This window comes from Kwoniella shandongensis, chromosome 4 (genome assembly GCF_008629635.2).
Source record: "Kwoniella shandongensis chromosome 4, complete sequence".
In the NCBI taxonomy this organism is placed as follows: Eukaryota; Fungi; Basidiomycota; class Tremellomycetes; order Tremellales; family Cryptococcaceae; genus Kwoniella; species Kwoniella shandongensis.
Genome location: NC_089290.1, coordinates 115,794 through 131,141, shown reverse-complemented (window position 1 = coordinate 131,141; position 15,348 = coordinate 115,794). Strand labels below are relative to the sequence as shown.

General features: G+C 50.3%; 6 protein-coding genes across 6 annotated transcripts; 3 read left to right on the top strand and 3 right to left on the bottom strand.

Annotated features, from left to right (window-relative positions):
* Positions 1–415: 415 nt before the first annotated feature.
* CI109_102081 (uncharacterized protein) lies at positions 416–2,640 on the top strand (the record flags this gene model as incomplete). The annotated part of the gene is made up of 5 exons (XM_032007631.1): positions 416–770; positions 824–940; positions 990–2,302; positions 2,364–2,468; positions 2,536–2,640. 5 exons carry the CDS (start codon positions 416–418, stop codon positions 2,638–2,640), a joined length of 1,995 nt encoding a protein of 664 aa, XP_031858069.1.
* Positions 2,641–2,862: 222 nt separating this feature from the next.
* Positions 2,863–6,270, bottom strand: CI109_102080 (uncharacterized protein; the record flags this gene model as incomplete). The annotated part of the gene is made up of 13 exons (XM_032007632.1): positions 2,863–3,195; positions 3,271–3,489; positions 3,595–3,690; positions 3,755–4,035; positions 4,103–4,242; positions 4,302–4,398; positions 4,463–4,735; positions 4,794–4,922; positions 4,980–5,050; positions 5,107–5,402; positions 5,453–5,610; positions 5,671–6,090; positions 6,147–6,270. The coding sequence occupies 13 exons, from the start codon at positions 6,268–6,270 to the stop codon at positions 2,863–2,865; spliced, it is 2,637 nt and encodes an 878-aa protein (XP_031858070.1).
* A 330-nt stretch (positions 6,271–6,600) lies between these two features.
* On the top strand, positions 6,601–8,878 carry CI109_102079 (uncharacterized protein; the record flags this gene model as incomplete). The annotated part of the gene is made up of 9 exons (XM_032007633.1): positions 6,601–6,934; positions 6,991–7,206; positions 7,275–7,427; positions 7,478–7,854; positions 7,923–8,025; positions 8,103–8,374; positions 8,457–8,500; positions 8,570–8,719; positions 8,782–8,878. 9 exons carry the CDS (start codon positions 6,601–6,603, stop codon positions 8,876–8,878), a joined length of 1,746 nt encoding a protein of 581 aa, XP_031858071.1.
* Positions 8,879–9,275: 397 nt separating this feature from the next.
* CI109_102078 (uncharacterized protein) lies at positions 9,276–10,654 on the bottom strand (the record flags this gene model as incomplete). The annotated part of the gene is made up of 6 exons (XM_032007634.1): positions 9,276–9,342; positions 9,416–9,542; positions 9,682–9,984; positions 10,086–10,194; positions 10,271–10,366; positions 10,535–10,654. The coding sequence occupies 6 exons, from the start codon at positions 10,652–10,654 to the stop codon at positions 9,276–9,278; spliced, it is 822 nt and encodes a 273-aa protein (XP_031858072.1).
* A 699-nt stretch (positions 10,655–11,353) lies between these two features.
* Positions 11,354–12,148, top strand: CI109_102077 (uncharacterized protein; the record flags this gene model as incomplete). The annotated part of the gene is made up of 1 exon (XM_032007635.1): positions 11,354–12,148. One exon carries the CDS (start codon positions 11,354–11,356, stop codon positions 12,146–12,148), a length of 795 nt encoding a protein of 264 aa, XP_031858073.1.
* A 364-nt stretch (positions 12,149–12,512) lies between these two features.
* CI109_102076 (uncharacterized protein) lies at positions 12,513–15,292 on the bottom strand (the record flags this gene model as incomplete). The annotated part of the gene is made up of 6 exons (XM_032007636.1): positions 12,513–12,555; positions 12,637–14,081; positions 14,166–14,271; positions 14,377–14,462; positions 14,561–14,803; positions 14,912–15,292. The coding sequence occupies 6 exons, from the start codon at positions 15,290–15,292 to the stop codon at positions 12,513–12,515; spliced, it is 2,304 nt and encodes a 767-aa protein (XP_031858074.1).
* Between the last annotated feature and the right edge of the window lie 56 nt (positions 15,293–15,348).

Below are 15,348 nucleotides of genomic sequence, written 5' to 3'. Positions count from 1 at the left end.
TATGAGAGCTCGAACACGGAAAGCACAAAGGAACATCGTGCTGACTTTCTATTCCTCTGTTATCGCCATCCTTCAATCGTAATCGTCGGCGTTGTCACCTGTCTCACTTCCACGCCACCCTTCTCACTGTCGCGCTGCACCGCCCACGTCGACGCACCTCTGCCACGATCACCGATTGGTCTCGCCGCTCGGACTCCCATCGTCAGTGTTTCATCTCGTCCTTTCTCCTCCACACATACATCACGACCGTTGCAAAGCTGACCCGTGTTATACTATCCACTTTAGCTTAAAATCACCATCCACATATACAGGTGCAGGTCCGATAATATCTCGGCTGGTCACCTCTTGAACGACAACACACACACGCATTAGCATACCCCAATCGATCCACTACCCTCCTTCACCGTCTTCAACCATGGCATCATCGACTCTCCGACCTCACCGTTCCCCTTCCCCTTCTCCTATGCCCTCGCCTACCATCAACCCTTCGAACCCTGCTAAGCTCACTCGTCAATCCCTCGGTCCACCAACCAACGCCGGACCAAACAATGCCAAAGGCTTTGGCGGTCTTGGCATCTCATCGCCGACTGCTGCTTCTCATCCCCGACACGTCAGTTCTAGCGTCGCGCTCGGTATGGGTGGAAGAGAGAGCTTGAGTCCTCGTCCCAGTTTGGGTCCTAGCGCAGGTCGCGCGGTCTCCGGTGGCGCTATGGGAGGTCCCAGACCAAGTAGCGAGTTCCTCCCTGGTCGAGAGGCAAAAACACCTGAGGGTGAGTCGGCCATATTTCATGCTCAGAGGGACAAGGATGCTGACGTTGTGTAGCCGAGCAAATCGACCAATGGTTCAAACACCTCGCCAGCTGGGAAGCCACTCTTGAGGAGATGGCCGCAGCAAGCACCGATCAGAACTTTACCGAAGAATTGGGAGCGATTGAGCAATGTAAGTGCATTCTATTTGCTCTCATACACTAGCTCATTCGACATCACAGGGTTCCGAGTCCTATCCGAAGCTGAACGAACAGCTGCGTTATACTCCCTTCTCCAACACTCTACCCCGGTCCAGATCCGCTTCTTCCTCAGTGTCTTGCATCACATGGCTCAATCCGACCCCATGACCGCCTTACTTTCTCCTAATCCACCCAACGCTGCTGGTCTTCAAGCTCAGATGGAGTCCAAGCTCGCCGGGATGAACCTGAAGTCTCCCTCCGCCGGTGGCGGAAGTGGTTTCCCAGGATCGCCTACCGTCGGTCAGTTCCTCGCACCAGATGATGCGGCTGCTCAAAAGAGCAAATCGAGACAGAACCGTATCTCCGCCCCGGGGACACTCCAACCTCTCGACAGATGGCAAGGCCAGCTTGATCAGGTCATTGAACGAGGATCGTCTCCCGGTTTCGACAGCGATGCTTCGACACGCAGCAGGTCCCCGGGTCCTGAAGTGAGACCCAAGAGCACGGACTTCTCCGGCAAAGCAGGTCAAGGACAAGCCGAGCACGGATCTGGATTCCAGCGCTCTCCTCGACTCTCGGGTGGCGTTGGTCTTGGCATTGGTCATCCCAACGACACTGCCTCTCCGGTCGCTAGTCCTTTCATGAACAACGGTAGCTGGGCCAGCATGGTCAACACGCCACTGGTTTCTGGCTTCAATGATCCTAAGCTCGACGGCATCACACAAGCGCTCAACATGGCTGGCCTTGGTCTCAACAACCCCAATCGTATACCACTCGACGATGCGCGCAAGTACCGACGACCCGCTCCAGGTGCTGGTACCACATCAAGGAACGTATCTGGTCAGTACAACGATGACGGGGAGATGGTCAACCCTCGTTCCGTACAACCGGGCAATGCGACGTCACCTCTTCTTGGTGGACAATTCGCTCGATCGCCCGTCATTGACCAGTTCGGTCTCGGTGGACTTGGCATCGGTGCTGATCCCAATGCTCTAGCGGGTCTTGGTATGAACCTCGCCAATTACGGTGTTCCTGGTATCAACGCTGCCCAGATCCTCGCCATGCAGCAGCTACAGACCGCCGCGTCATTCGCACAAAGCGGTTACGGCGGTACTGGAAGTCCCAACTTGGGTGGCGGTCTCAACTCCAACCGAGGGACAAACGGACGAAATCAAGGACCTGCAGGGAGAAGGTCTCCCATGTTGGGCAAATCTCATTCGCCAACTCCTGGCCAGACCAATGGCGCGGGCGGCGGCGGTGGAGCTGGAGGTGGAGCAGGTGTGGCTGGACCCGATGACGTGGACATGAAGATCTTGGAGGATGTGTCGAGTTGGTTGAGGGTTTTACGATTGCATGTGAGTGGCGCGCGGGTCAAGGATGATGTGACGTGGTGCTGACTGACGTTGTGTGGCGCAGAAATACACGAGCAACTTTGAGAAATCTAATTGGAGGGAGATGATAGCTATGAACGACCAAGATCTACAGGACAAGGGTATCTCTGCACAGGGTGCAAGGACCAAGGTGAGTTGATGAGTGCGAACGGTTGTTTGGAGCAAGACGTGATTCTGACTCTGAAACTCGCTGGCAGTTCCTCAAAGTGTTTTACAACGTTCGTACCAAGTTGGACATGCCTCATCCGGCCGGTCAGGAAGAATATGCACCGGGTGCAACGACAGGCAAGGATGGGAAGTGATCTGGGGTGTGGTCGGGTGTGTGGATTTGTGATTTAATGATTTAACTTATACGAGGAACGAATTATTGCATGTGATGTGATGGATCTTATATGACGCCGGAGTGTGGTTTGTCAGGCTGTGGCAAGTAAGTTGCACGAGCAATTAAGTCTGCTGCTGGGACAACTGAAGGATTCGCTATACAATGGTAGCACTTGCATAAGTTGCGACGTCCTTTCCTGTGATCAGACCAGACCACCTCCTCCTAAGACACTCTTCGCTGAAGCTTTACTCCTCTTCACCACGACCTCCTCCCTCTCTCTCCCTTCACCCAAGTCCAAAATCGAACCCCTCATCTCCTTCTCTAAAATCCATAACCAACCTCCAGCAGATTCCTGATTACTCAAAACTTTTTCGAATACCTCTTGGATGATATCTTCGTCTAAATCTGTCAATGGGTTATATTTCTTAGGAAGGGAGAAGATTGGGGAAGGCGTTTGAAGGGATATGAATAGGTTGATAAGGAACATGACGAGGAAACGAGTCAAGTTTTTCGACAAAGCAGAGAAATCGATAGCCTAATCCCAAGAAAATCAGCTCTGGTCTTGTCCCTAAGGACATATTGAGAACTAGGGGGGCACCACCCGACTCACCTTGAAAACAGTCAGATCCATACTACCTCTCGCAATGACATAAGCCATAGCTTTTGCCACATTCTCCATCCGTTGTTTTCCAACTTTCGTGGTACTACCCCCATCTTCCAGCTCCCTCAGGAAATCCCACAGAGCGTATTGGAGTGTGAATCGATGATCGTATGAATTCGCACAGAGATGATTGAGGATCAAGGTGTAATATGCGTTATATGTTTTCTCCTATTCCAACAACAAACATATATTTTGATCAGCTCAGCGACACAAATCCGTATATTGGATGAAGAGATCGAAGACGACGTTGGGTCGTTCAGGATGAACACTCACAAGACCGCAGCAGTGTAATGTCACTCGTACAAACTCTCTTTGTTGAATCTCGGTCAATTTGAACATGCTCATCCTCTCACAAGCATGAACATAGTCCTACAACCAGAATTCAGTCAGTTCCACCATCGTATCCATCGGGCTGGGCCAGCACCGCACTCACCTCGCTTGTCATGAGAACAACAAACACCCCTCTTCTCACGTCGGTATTCATCCCTTGTTTCCTTGCCAGATCCAACAATGCCTCTTCGTCATTGACATCTTTCTCACCAGACTTCTTCTTGCTTGTCTTCAATGAAGATGACGTTGAGCTGGTAGTCTGTTGTTGCTCGCGATCGACCAAGGGATTACCGGACCATCCTGCACCGACTAACCACCATTTGCCCTTCTTATCGGCGGAGAGTAGATCGGTGAGTGAGACTCGCAAAGGTTCGTAGGCCAGTACTATTCGCTCAATACGTCAGCATAATCCCCTTTACAGGCGTAACTCGGCGATGAACTTTCTACTCACATCTTCGTTTTCTTCCAAGCCCAGAAAGGAACTTCTTCATTCTCCCAGCCGCTTCGTTACCCGCTTCTGACCCAGCATTAGACTTGACTTTACCATTCTTGACATTCGTCAATGTCTCGACCATAAATCGAGCTCGAGCACTGTCATGACACATCTTGTCAGCTTACCACACCTGGATACCACGTGTCGGGCAGCTCACGTCATTGTCTTCTCCTTGCCTTTGGTCTTCTCCTGCACGAGATTAACGATATCTTTCAGACTCGCTGGATCATCTATTCGAAGTTGTGCTCCAGAGCCTGTTCGTGACTTAATATATCAGCGTCATGCTCTTGGCTAGATTGGAGAGGACATTTCACTCACATCGCAAGATCTTCAAAAGCCCTTCTACTTGTCTTTCTCCCATGATCTCCACCTCATCCCCATCTTCCAAGAATCCCCTGATTAGGTCGTAAATCAACTTTGAGCCAATCACCTGGGCATTATACAATTCCGCGACGAGTGTGAGAAGATTGAGCGACTCCTTTGACGCATCGGGAGTCTCGTAGATCGTCGCTTGGAGAGGGGTTGTATCGCTCTCGGGGGTGGTGACGAGGTTATGATATCGCATGATAAGGGTGTGGACGAAATGTGCGCCTGGTCGTGAAACGTCAGCTTTGAACACCAAAAGTGGGCGACTTAGCCGACAGCTTACCAAACTCCATACCGATCACTCGATGGAGTGCTCCAACCAAAGTAGCGTATAGTACCACGAAGGAGTCAAGCAGATTCGCTCTGTTGGATATCATTTGGATGATAAGGGTGGTGAGGGCGGTCGAAACGTCTTAAGTAGCAGGTCAGTATCTACGATTCGCAAATCGCACCAACAACTGGAACATACCATTACGACTGTGATCCCTGTACAGACTCTCAATCTCCGCCAAGATGGATTCGAGATTCGCTTCACTCAGTCTATCCAGACGCACTCTATCAGCTATATTCGAAACGCTGAACGCGATTGGACATACTTGTTGAGCAATCCCTGAGCCTTTCTTTCCAGCCTTATCCGTTCTTCGTTTTTCTCCTTGTTGCCTCGTGCTTTCTCTTCCAGCTGAGCAGCTCGCAAGTGTGGAGGAACGTATTTTGTAGGTGCAGCGGGCTCTGAGGGAGTTACGGTGGTTTCGGGCTTCTCCTCTTCATCGTCCGGGATAGCTTTGTCGCCTCCTTCGCTGGCAGGCTCATCGCTTCCAACATCTCCATCATCATCGTCTTCCATATCGTCATCGGAGACCTCTTCTTCCCCCGCAGAATCATCTTCGTCAAGCTGGATATATGATCAGGACTATCCTTTTCTCCCCAGCATGAGACACTCACATCTATCTCCTCCTCATCCGAGCCCAGATCCATGCCATCGTCATTCTCATCGTCAAGATCTGACATATCTTCATCCTCATCATCGCTCTCCTCTTCTCCTAATTTCCCTTTCAACCCCCTCCCTCCAGGTCCGATGTCATTGGCAAAATCAAGTAAGTCTGTGCATCATCTCCGTCATCAGCACCTCATGAACATAACTCAAGAGAAAAAGAGCTTACCATCTAAACCGTCATCGTCTTCTTCCTTGCCTTTTCCCTTCTCCTTCTTCAACATCCATTCTAACCATTCGATCTCCTGCTCTTCCGTCTCATCAACGGCTTGTTCGGGCAATCTCAGCTCTGGAAGCTTCTTCTTCTTCTTGGCAGGCTCCATGCTTGACGATGCTTCAGCCGCTGCATCTCGTTTACTAGACTTTGACTTTGCTTGTCGTCGTGGTTGTTCCTCTTCTGCCTCTTCCTCGTCTTCCACATTTTCATCGTCGTTATGATGGGAGCTAGGTCGAGGTCGAGAACCGTTCTGTCCGTTCTGTGAACCAGCACCACCTCTCCCTCCTCTGGAAGACGGTCCTGGCCCACCTCTACGTTCTTCCTTTCGTCTTTCTTTTCTCGTCAACTCTCCTCTTCGTTTCCCCCCTGTACCTGAGGAACAATATCAGTTTACGCTGCTAGATCAATAACAAGGGAGGCTGACTGACCATACGTCGCATCAACCTGATCAAGTAGGGTAGAAGGTAATTTAGGACCAGCATATCCGTCCCTTCCTCCTCTACCACCTCTACCACCTCTAGTTGCGTTCCCTCTACTTCTGAATGGTGGCATCGTCTGTGCTGATGCTCTTTTGGGTGGGGTGATATGGGTTTGTTGTCAATGATGCTATGTTAATGCTATTTCAACTTTTTACTTCGCTGTAACCGGGTGGCAAGGGGAAAGAGGGGATGTCACGTGACTTTGAATAGGTACGCGTCAAAGAGGTTAACCTGTTTCCAAAGATGAAACATGATTCAAAGTATGTTATATGTTATGCCGGCCTCTTCATGGCAGTTGATCATCATCAGCGACAAAGAGGTGGTAGATATGATCACTTGCGCTTGTTGATTCTGAGGTATCTTCGCCGACACGGTACTTGAAACGGGTGACTTCACAACCGCCATGACCACCGAAACTACACCTTCCAAAATACCCATTTCAATCAATAACAAACGATCCTCAATATCCCACTCGCTCTCCTCGTCCTCGCTGGCACATCACAACTCATCAGGCTCTATCCCCCCATCGCGAAGTCACAGTCCTCTCTCCGGCGCGTTCCCCAGCTCAGCGACTAGTAATGGTGGAAGGGGTAGTCCAACCGCGAGTGGAAGTGGGGGTCAACGTCGCCGCAGTCTATTAGGAGGACACGGACCCGGTAGTAGGAAAACGAGTTTTAGCGAAGCTAGCGGGGGTGTGAGCATGTCATTGAGTGGAAGTGGACAAGGAGATGATCCTGGTGAGCTACTGTCTGCTTGAGGCACCAACTATTAGCTCATACATGTGACATGGTAGCCCAAATCAAAGCCCACATCGCCTCTTTGCAAGCTGCGCTGCAAGCCGCGCATCTGCGACTTGATCAAGTCCAATCAGGCAACACCTCGTCATTACCCCTCACGCCAATCAACGGTCTTGTCGACCTTCCGGAAGTCGAAGTAGAAGGCGTGTTGAGTGATCGTCTCACCGAGACTGATGGCTCAAACGGTCCAGGATCACCACTTGATGCGGAACGTATGTCGCTTCTGGGAGATAGATAAATGGCTTGGCTGGACACGGCTGACTTTGTTTTCCGTTTCTAGTGTCAAATGGTCAGAGTCCAGGTGATGGGAAGCCGAGGGTGAAGGGTCTACCGCACTCCAACCCTAGCTATGACTTGAGAAGTAGTGCTGTGACACCCATGCCAAACAAACGAATGTCCATGGCAAACGGCAAAATACCAGATGGTCGAAGTCGTAAGCATCGCTTGATGTTGCTGTGGGTATCTCTGACGCATGAATTGTAGGTATACCCCAGGCAGTCGTTGCTGGTGCTACCGCCTTACATCCTACTCCTCCCGCGCGTTCACCAGCTCGATCATCTCATATCTCTCCCCCTTCACCCATCGCTTCACCAGGTCTTGAACGCAATCTCCGATCTCCATTCCTCGCACCTGAATCACCACAGCCGCCATCACCTTACAGTAGTCTCGGTCTTCTAGGGGACGGTGGACGATTAAGTCCCGGTCTAAGTCCTTCTGGTCATAGGAGGGCGAGTGGACCAGCTGGTTCAGCGGCAAGTACGAGGGTGATTGATGGATTGCAAACGGAATTGCTGAACACCAGAGGACATCTGGAAAGGGTGAAACAGGAGGTGAGGAGTTGTCAAAGGGTCATAGGCTCGGTGAGTCGAAGCGTATGCTTCTCGTCTCCGTCAATCTTGCTAACCCTCTCTGTCTGGGATCGCTTTAGTTGACACGACAAACGGAAGATCTGAAAGAGACGAGAGAACGAATGAGGGTAGAATGCGAAGGGTTGAATAACGTCATTGCTCGCAAAGAACGTTTACTACAAGGTTAGTCTGCCGTCTCCCCGTGACCATCCGACTTTGACAGCCAAACTTGAGCTAATGCTTGACAATCTGCGATACAGAGGTCCTGGAGCGAGCTCGGACGGCAGAAGCAGCATTATCTCAACACCAATCAACTCGTAAAAATCTCGAACAGTCAACGAAGAAATCATTACAACACATGACGGCACAATTGACCGAGGCTCAAGCCGGACAGGCAAAAGCGGAGAGGGAATGTTCGAGTTTGCGAGAGAGTGTGAAGAGTCTGAGGGATGTTTGGGCAAGGGAGGTGAAGAGTGTGAAAGAGGAGTGGAAGAGGGGGGAGGAGAAGGGCAGGCGGGAAAGGGAAGAGGCTGTGAGTATACGTTTTTCTCCACTGAGCCAAGGCAGATATGATGTTTAAGTTGTGAGCGAGCTGACGAACATTTTATAAATAGAGACAGAAACATCTTGCTTTGGTCAAACTCGTGCAGTCGCAATCGTGAGTTCAGGTTGTGGCTACAGACGTGGCGTGGAAGGTGAGATCAACACTGACTTCTTCTCTTTCCAGTGCCGACCGCGCAGCTATACAAACTCTAGCGGAGACAGCTACGAAGCAGTCAGCTCTGGCAACTGAAGCGTTCGAGAACCAAATATCAGACTTGAGAACTGAGATTGAGAAGAGCGGGAAGGAATGTCTTGATGCGCAAGCACAAGCTGAGTGAGTGTATAGTCTTAACGTACATAGCTTGTACGTACAATTAGAGCTGACGATGTTTTTAGGGATCTGACGAACGAGTTGACGAGATTGAGAAGATTGATGAGGGAACCTAGAAGAGGAAGTTTAGAAGAAGCACCCACAGCTTCGGACGTACAGTAAGAAAGGCATAGACACAGGCATGGGGGAGAAAAGGACATCGTCGGGATAGACAAGGGACGAACGGCGAGTCGGGTCAGATTACAGGATCTACATACCCAAAGGACAATCACATACACTATACCCTGTTTACATTCACGCTTTGTGTTATTAGAATCTCGCATATCTCATCTGATCAATACATTGTATCGCAAGTCACTGCTGTCAGTGTGTTATATCCCCGCCACAATCGCATTCAGTGAACAATGCATATTCTAACTCTAAATATGGTGTGAAATGTGTATGAATACCGACTGAATGCTTGACTATTTGGTCTATCGACTAATGTACCTGCAACCAACACGACCAAGTTGGTCGTTTGCAAGGTCTCACTGGATAAGATAACGTAGATGCGACTCCATCACGCTCGTCGTTCTTGCTTTGCAGCCTTTTTCTGCTTATCAGCTTTAGCTTTAGCTTGATCAGCCCTTTCAGACAAACGTCATGCGAATAATCAGCTCAGACACCTGGGGAATACGTCAACGCTGATTCCGTACGTACCTCTGTTTCTCCAGTGCTAATCTATCTCTGTCCTTTTTCTCTTGGGCATTTTTCCTAGCTGATTCTCTTTCCATCTGAGCTGCGAAAGCTACTTTTTCTCGATTCAAATTCGGTGCGAGTAGGTCAACTAGCGTAGGGCGGGGATTGTCAGCCATCAAGAAGCAGAGCACGGAGAGAAGCAAGCGTGGGAAGATGGCGCATGATCAAAACTGTCTGTCCATAGAAAGAGAAACAGAGGGGGGGCGGGAGAAGAGCGAATTACTCACCCTCCTGCTGCTTCCTATACTTTTTCTTCTTCGAATCCAATCTCAAAGCCTCAGCAACCAACCTCTTCCTTTCCTCTGCTGCTTTCTTCTCTTCACTCTCTGACCCCTTTGCCGCGCCTTTCGGAGGTGCGTTCCCGTCTCTCGTCCCTGCTCCTAGCAATTGAGAGACTTCCGACGGGTCAGCGTCGACGTAGGCGTATTGTCGTAACAGAGCTTGTTTTCGAGCTTGGGCAAGTTCTTCAGGTGTGAGTGTGGATAAGATGTCTGTTCTGGAAGCTTGAGGTGGGGGCGAAGGTGATCGGGCTGTCCGACATACATATCAGCTTGGGCAATTCTTCCAATCGACCGACGTCTGTCGTTTGGAAACGGGTACAATTGTGCTTTGTTTGGAAGACCCCACTCACCAGCTTCTTCTTCTGCTGCTTGCCGTTCCTCTTCGATCTGAGCCAACCTCTCCCTCTCATCAATGACATTCCCAAGAACCTCATCGACCCCTTCTTCAGGTAATATTCCCTATTGGACGGACCACCATATTGTTAGTGGGCAATAACAAAGGATGAGGGTGAAGGTTCCCACTGCGCCCACTCACATCTTCTACGACACCTTCCAGCATCGCTCGAACACCTTCTACTTTCTCTTCTCGCTCGAGACCTTCTTCCTCGACGAAACGAGCCATCATCTCGACCTGGACAAGCAAGGATATCAGCATATCAGCTTTGGCCGCGAAAACGGTTTTCAGTGGTCAACGAGTCCGTGGTCACAACATGACGATGATGGCGGGGTTGTATAAGGTGTGATGTGAGAATTCGACACAGCGGAGGAAAGTGAGTGGGTTGGATATGATCACACTTACATCATCTTGTGGTACGGAGAGCGACAACGAAGCTAGCTGATTGAGGATATATCGTTCGAGAGCTTGACCGGACGATTCAGCTTCAGCTTCGGGTGTAGCGGAACTTGATCCTGACGGCATGGTGCGGTGTAGATCTGCTGAGCTTATGCTGCTGGTGATGCAATGCGATGCGATGCGGTGCGTAGCAAAGTTGGCTGATGTGATGGTCGTTCAATGTCGTAGTTGTTGTTGATATATCAAAGTGAGGGAGGACAAGCTACCAACTAATTTGGTGCATAAAGTGGAGGCTTGTTCGCAAGGTTGTTGAGTTAGGAGAGAAAGTGGCAGTCGGTTGGTGAACACAATGATGAGAATTTTGTCTGCATTCTTGTTGCTTTTCCTAGTAGATGCATTCATAAAGATTTTGGCTGCATGAGGCGTGTGCAGCCGTTGAGAAGCCTGCTCACCTCATCAGGTCTGGTCGTGGCCATCCAGAAGGTGATGTCCCCACTACGATGAGGTTACTGGACCCAGACTTGGGATCTTCCTTTCATACTCCGCTGTCCAACTACGTCAGTATCCTCCTTTCACCCTATGCTCCGAGCGATAGGCGTACCTTCTTTTCTGTATGATCTCCGTGGCGAGACTCTCTTCGCACAAAGGTATCGCCTCATTGTCTGAACATCAGCGCCTGCACCAGGAGTATATAAATCCGGTGAGCGTACTCTGGCTGCTGAGATTCACCAAGAACAGCGATTCGCATTCTGGTGAACCCGCGACTGAAACTCGTATACTACTTTGATACCGCAGTGGACCCACCCTCGCTGAATATCTCTCATCATGGCTTTCTTCGACTCGTCTTACCTGCCTTACGAAGGCGGCTTGCTCTTCGTCCCCCAACATCCCCTTGTCGTTTGCCAACCGTCTCACACATCACAACAAGATCGACCTCACCCCGGCCTTACTTCCCAAAATGCTAGCGCACACCGTCCCGCCCCTATGGTTCAGAGCCAACATCAAAATCCTACCATCATACTATCACAACGATCCGCCTCTCCATCTCGACTTCAGGGCAATATCCCCATCCCACCTAATCAAAACGCAACTGCCTCTTTGACAGTGGAAAATACACGCATTCCTTCCCTCTCCACCGTGGGCTCACCACCTTCCTATGCTCTACTTCCAATGTCCTCGCCACCGGGGTACAAGCCCCTCCCCTCCTCTTCTGACCTTACGATCCTCCTCGCTCCTCCTCCCCCATTCTATCAAGCAACCTGTCCTCATGCCGATTCCCCCTCCCCCTCCCATACCTCCCCTCATGGAGGGGGGATATTACCCTCACATTCTTGTCCGTACTGTTTTCGAACCACATCTTCCCACGATAGTGGCAGAGAGAGGGAGAGGGAGAGGGGGAAAGATTGGATGGTGACTATTTTGGTAGTGCTGAACATTATAGTTTGGGGAGCGGTGATATATGGTTATTATTGCGAATTTACCACTCTGGATAGCGGTGCCGCAGCTCCTGGTGGAGGGGATTGGAAATGGGGTCCTCCTGGAGGTGGGGAGTGGACAGGAGCTTGGGTGCGGGGAAAGAATATGGTTGAAGATTGTTCGATGGTTTCTGTAGATTGTTAGTTGCCGTGTTGGTGGTTAACAAGATGTCGTATTAAGTTACCTATCATCTGCGTTAGAACAGTCGGCAAGTCAGGATACCAACGTACAATCACGGCACAAGTGATTACTACAAACGATGGAGATTACTCCTACCATACGTCGTCACACTCGTTCAGTCTGAATCCCACATTCGTAGCATACATAACTGCACGATTCCTTGTCCAGTTGCAGACAGGAATCATCGCATGATTGCACATAATGAGCATGTGGCAGCACATTTCTCTTGGTCCGGAGACCCATATCCCAGTACTCGTAGTGCAAGCAAGACTACGTTCGTCGCATGCAATGATGTTAATAATTGTATCTCAGTTCACTACTGACCCCATCACGATTTCCGATTCTTCCAAATCTCCTCTGCCTTCTTCAACCTGATTTGGTGACGACAGACGTTAGCTTCCGAGTACTCATCGGGAGACTGTAATTTCGTAAGAGGGAGACACCACACTCACCTCCATTCACACCCTTCTTCAAACTCACACCACCCACACCGTCTCGTCTCTTCCAAACTGACACCATTCGGTTCCCTCTCCCCCATCCAGAACTGTAATACTGACTCGAGATGCGCGGCGAGTAAAGTGGGCGAATGGGTAAAACGGGTCTTACCAATGATCGAGCCGGACGATTTACCAGGTTTCTTGTCTGGCAATGTTGACGATCTCGTCGGTGGGGGAGAAGATGAACTTTCAGAACTTGCGTCTGAACCTTTGTCCGTTGTGGGCTCATCGATCTGATTACTCCGCTGAGATGAACTGGTGGGAATTACCACCTTCTCCCCTTCTTCTCCTTCTCCAATTACGTTCCCACCCATTGGCTCAAGACTCATCTCCAATGCCCAGGCTAGCTCCTCTTCTTCTTTCTCATCATCGCTATCTCTGTCCGCTTTGTCCCAATATTCCCGCTCACTATTCCTGGTCGAAGGTCTCTTCGGCGTCGAGTTGTCTCTCGCCTCGCCAGCGGTAGACCGGATGAAAGAGCTGCTTTCGGGATCGACATCAACGCGTGGAGCGGTTGTCGTCGTCGTGATGGACTGAAGACTCTCAGCGATAGCGAGTCGGACGAGTCTCTCTTCCTCATCTTGCACCCCCTGACCATTGATATCCACCGCACTCTCATGCAACTGTGGACCGCCCGGCGGTGGTTCGCCTTCAATGTTGTCGCCATCTGTCTCCTGTTTCTTTCCCCTTGTCCCTCTCCGCCGTCTTTTCTTTCGACCAGTACTACCTTCATTCGCACTTTTTGCCTTCTTGACTGCGCCAGCACGTCTATACACCAGTTCCAACAGGTCCTCTGTCCGACCCGTGGTAGTGTCCTCCTTCTCTTTCCCTTTCGACCTCGACTTCGCCGTCTTTAGCACACCTAGAGGCTGTTCACTAGTGCCCAGCCCCAGCTCTTGGACGTAGCAGTCCCAGACCTGCGTCATGTCATTCAGACATCTTGCTGCGTCCGCGCCACAGCGTAATCCGTTGCCGACGATTATCGCGCGACTCTGACCTACGAATTCGTCAGAGAATGGGGAGGAAGGATCTAGTTTCAGATGATCGAAAATCTTGCTCCACGAGAACACAATCCGACTCGGTAAGATCGATGATGTTGCTACTGACTGCGACGAACTGGGGAGAAGTGACGTCGAAGAGAGTAGGATCGCATCCAGCATCTCTTTGTACATCATGACTTGCAATTTTCCCGCGAGGGTATCCTCATCACGGGGCAATGTCCCGCTCGCCCGAGTCTTCGAATCGGATATGAACAGCTTGTGCGTTCTCTCGCGGCGTATAGGCGCTTCGGGTCGTGCTTTGGTAGGAGAGAAGAAGGATGTGAGGGCTGTCTGACGGGATGAGCGAGTTTCCGGTTTTGGTGGAGTGGTGGTTGACAGCGGTTGCCGAGTGATCTCGTCCTGAACATTGACAGATACCCAAGTTCAGCGAAGGAGCGGATGGCCAATCTGTAACGTATATCAAGAGGAGGCGTCTCCACTCACAATAATACCCATGACCATGATACCGTTCACGAAACCAACTACCGGCATCTCTCTGCACTTGCCAAGAGTTAACAGAGCTTCGACAGCCGAGAGCATGTTGAGGAATCTGACAAAACACGTCAGTACCTATTCCGATAGGAAGTGCACAACTTGTTTGTGTGTCGGACAATGTTGCAGGGAAGACTCTCAATATGAGTTGACAGAGACCCACCTCAATCCCCATACGTCCTCTCTCGTAGTTGCAGTCACCACAACTTCCTGAGGATGTATTTCCCTCTCGAGCCGTTTATGGATTGTCTACTCCGCCAAATTCTCTACTATCAGCACAAGAATAACACGACTTATACACTGCAGCGTAGAAACTGAGGGTGAACAGGTAAAAGTTTGGTACTTACCTCGCCTCGCCGTAGAATCTTCTCTTTGCCTTCCACTTTCACGATGTCCACACTTATTTCTTTCCCTGCTGTAGACTTGATAACACTAGGTCTTTGTGAAGGCGGTAAGAATGGTAATGTCCTTAGACGACTAATAGGGTGGGCAAGAGCGGCCAGGAGAGCGGGGTCAGTGTTGGGAGCTTCGAGGTGTATAGGATAGGAAGTATGAATTGAGGAAGGTGGGTATCGTCGAGAGGAAGCTGGCTTACTAGTCATACTGAACAAGAGTGAGTCAGCTATCTCTACAACCATACGTCACTAAGGAGATTGATCATCTATCTCCACAGGTCGTCGAAGCACGATTTCACTCACTTGTGTCTCACACCATACCGGTCCTACGAGATCCGACACGCTCAAAAAGCCTTTCTTTCTAAACCTTTGGAAAAGGCTCAACCTTTCTTCCAAATCTCTGTCGTCCTCAACCTCCATCGTCACCTCTCCTCCATCTTCGACATTTCGATCCGATCGACTTCGACTCGGTGTACCTGGTAGAGGTAGATCTTCTATATCGACTACCACAACATCTACCTTGGGTGCCGCCGGAGCAGCAGTACCAGATTGAGACGATTCGGCAGCATGTAATGCCTCTTCGAGCTCTTGATCATATTCCAGTTCGTCCATACCAAAATCGGAAGAAGTCGAGCTGTAGCTATTATCCACCACCAGATCTGGCTGAGGACGGACCTCGCTCATCGTGGCTCACCGGTAAATTCGGCAGGTGATACACCTTGACTTTCGTTCGTTATATA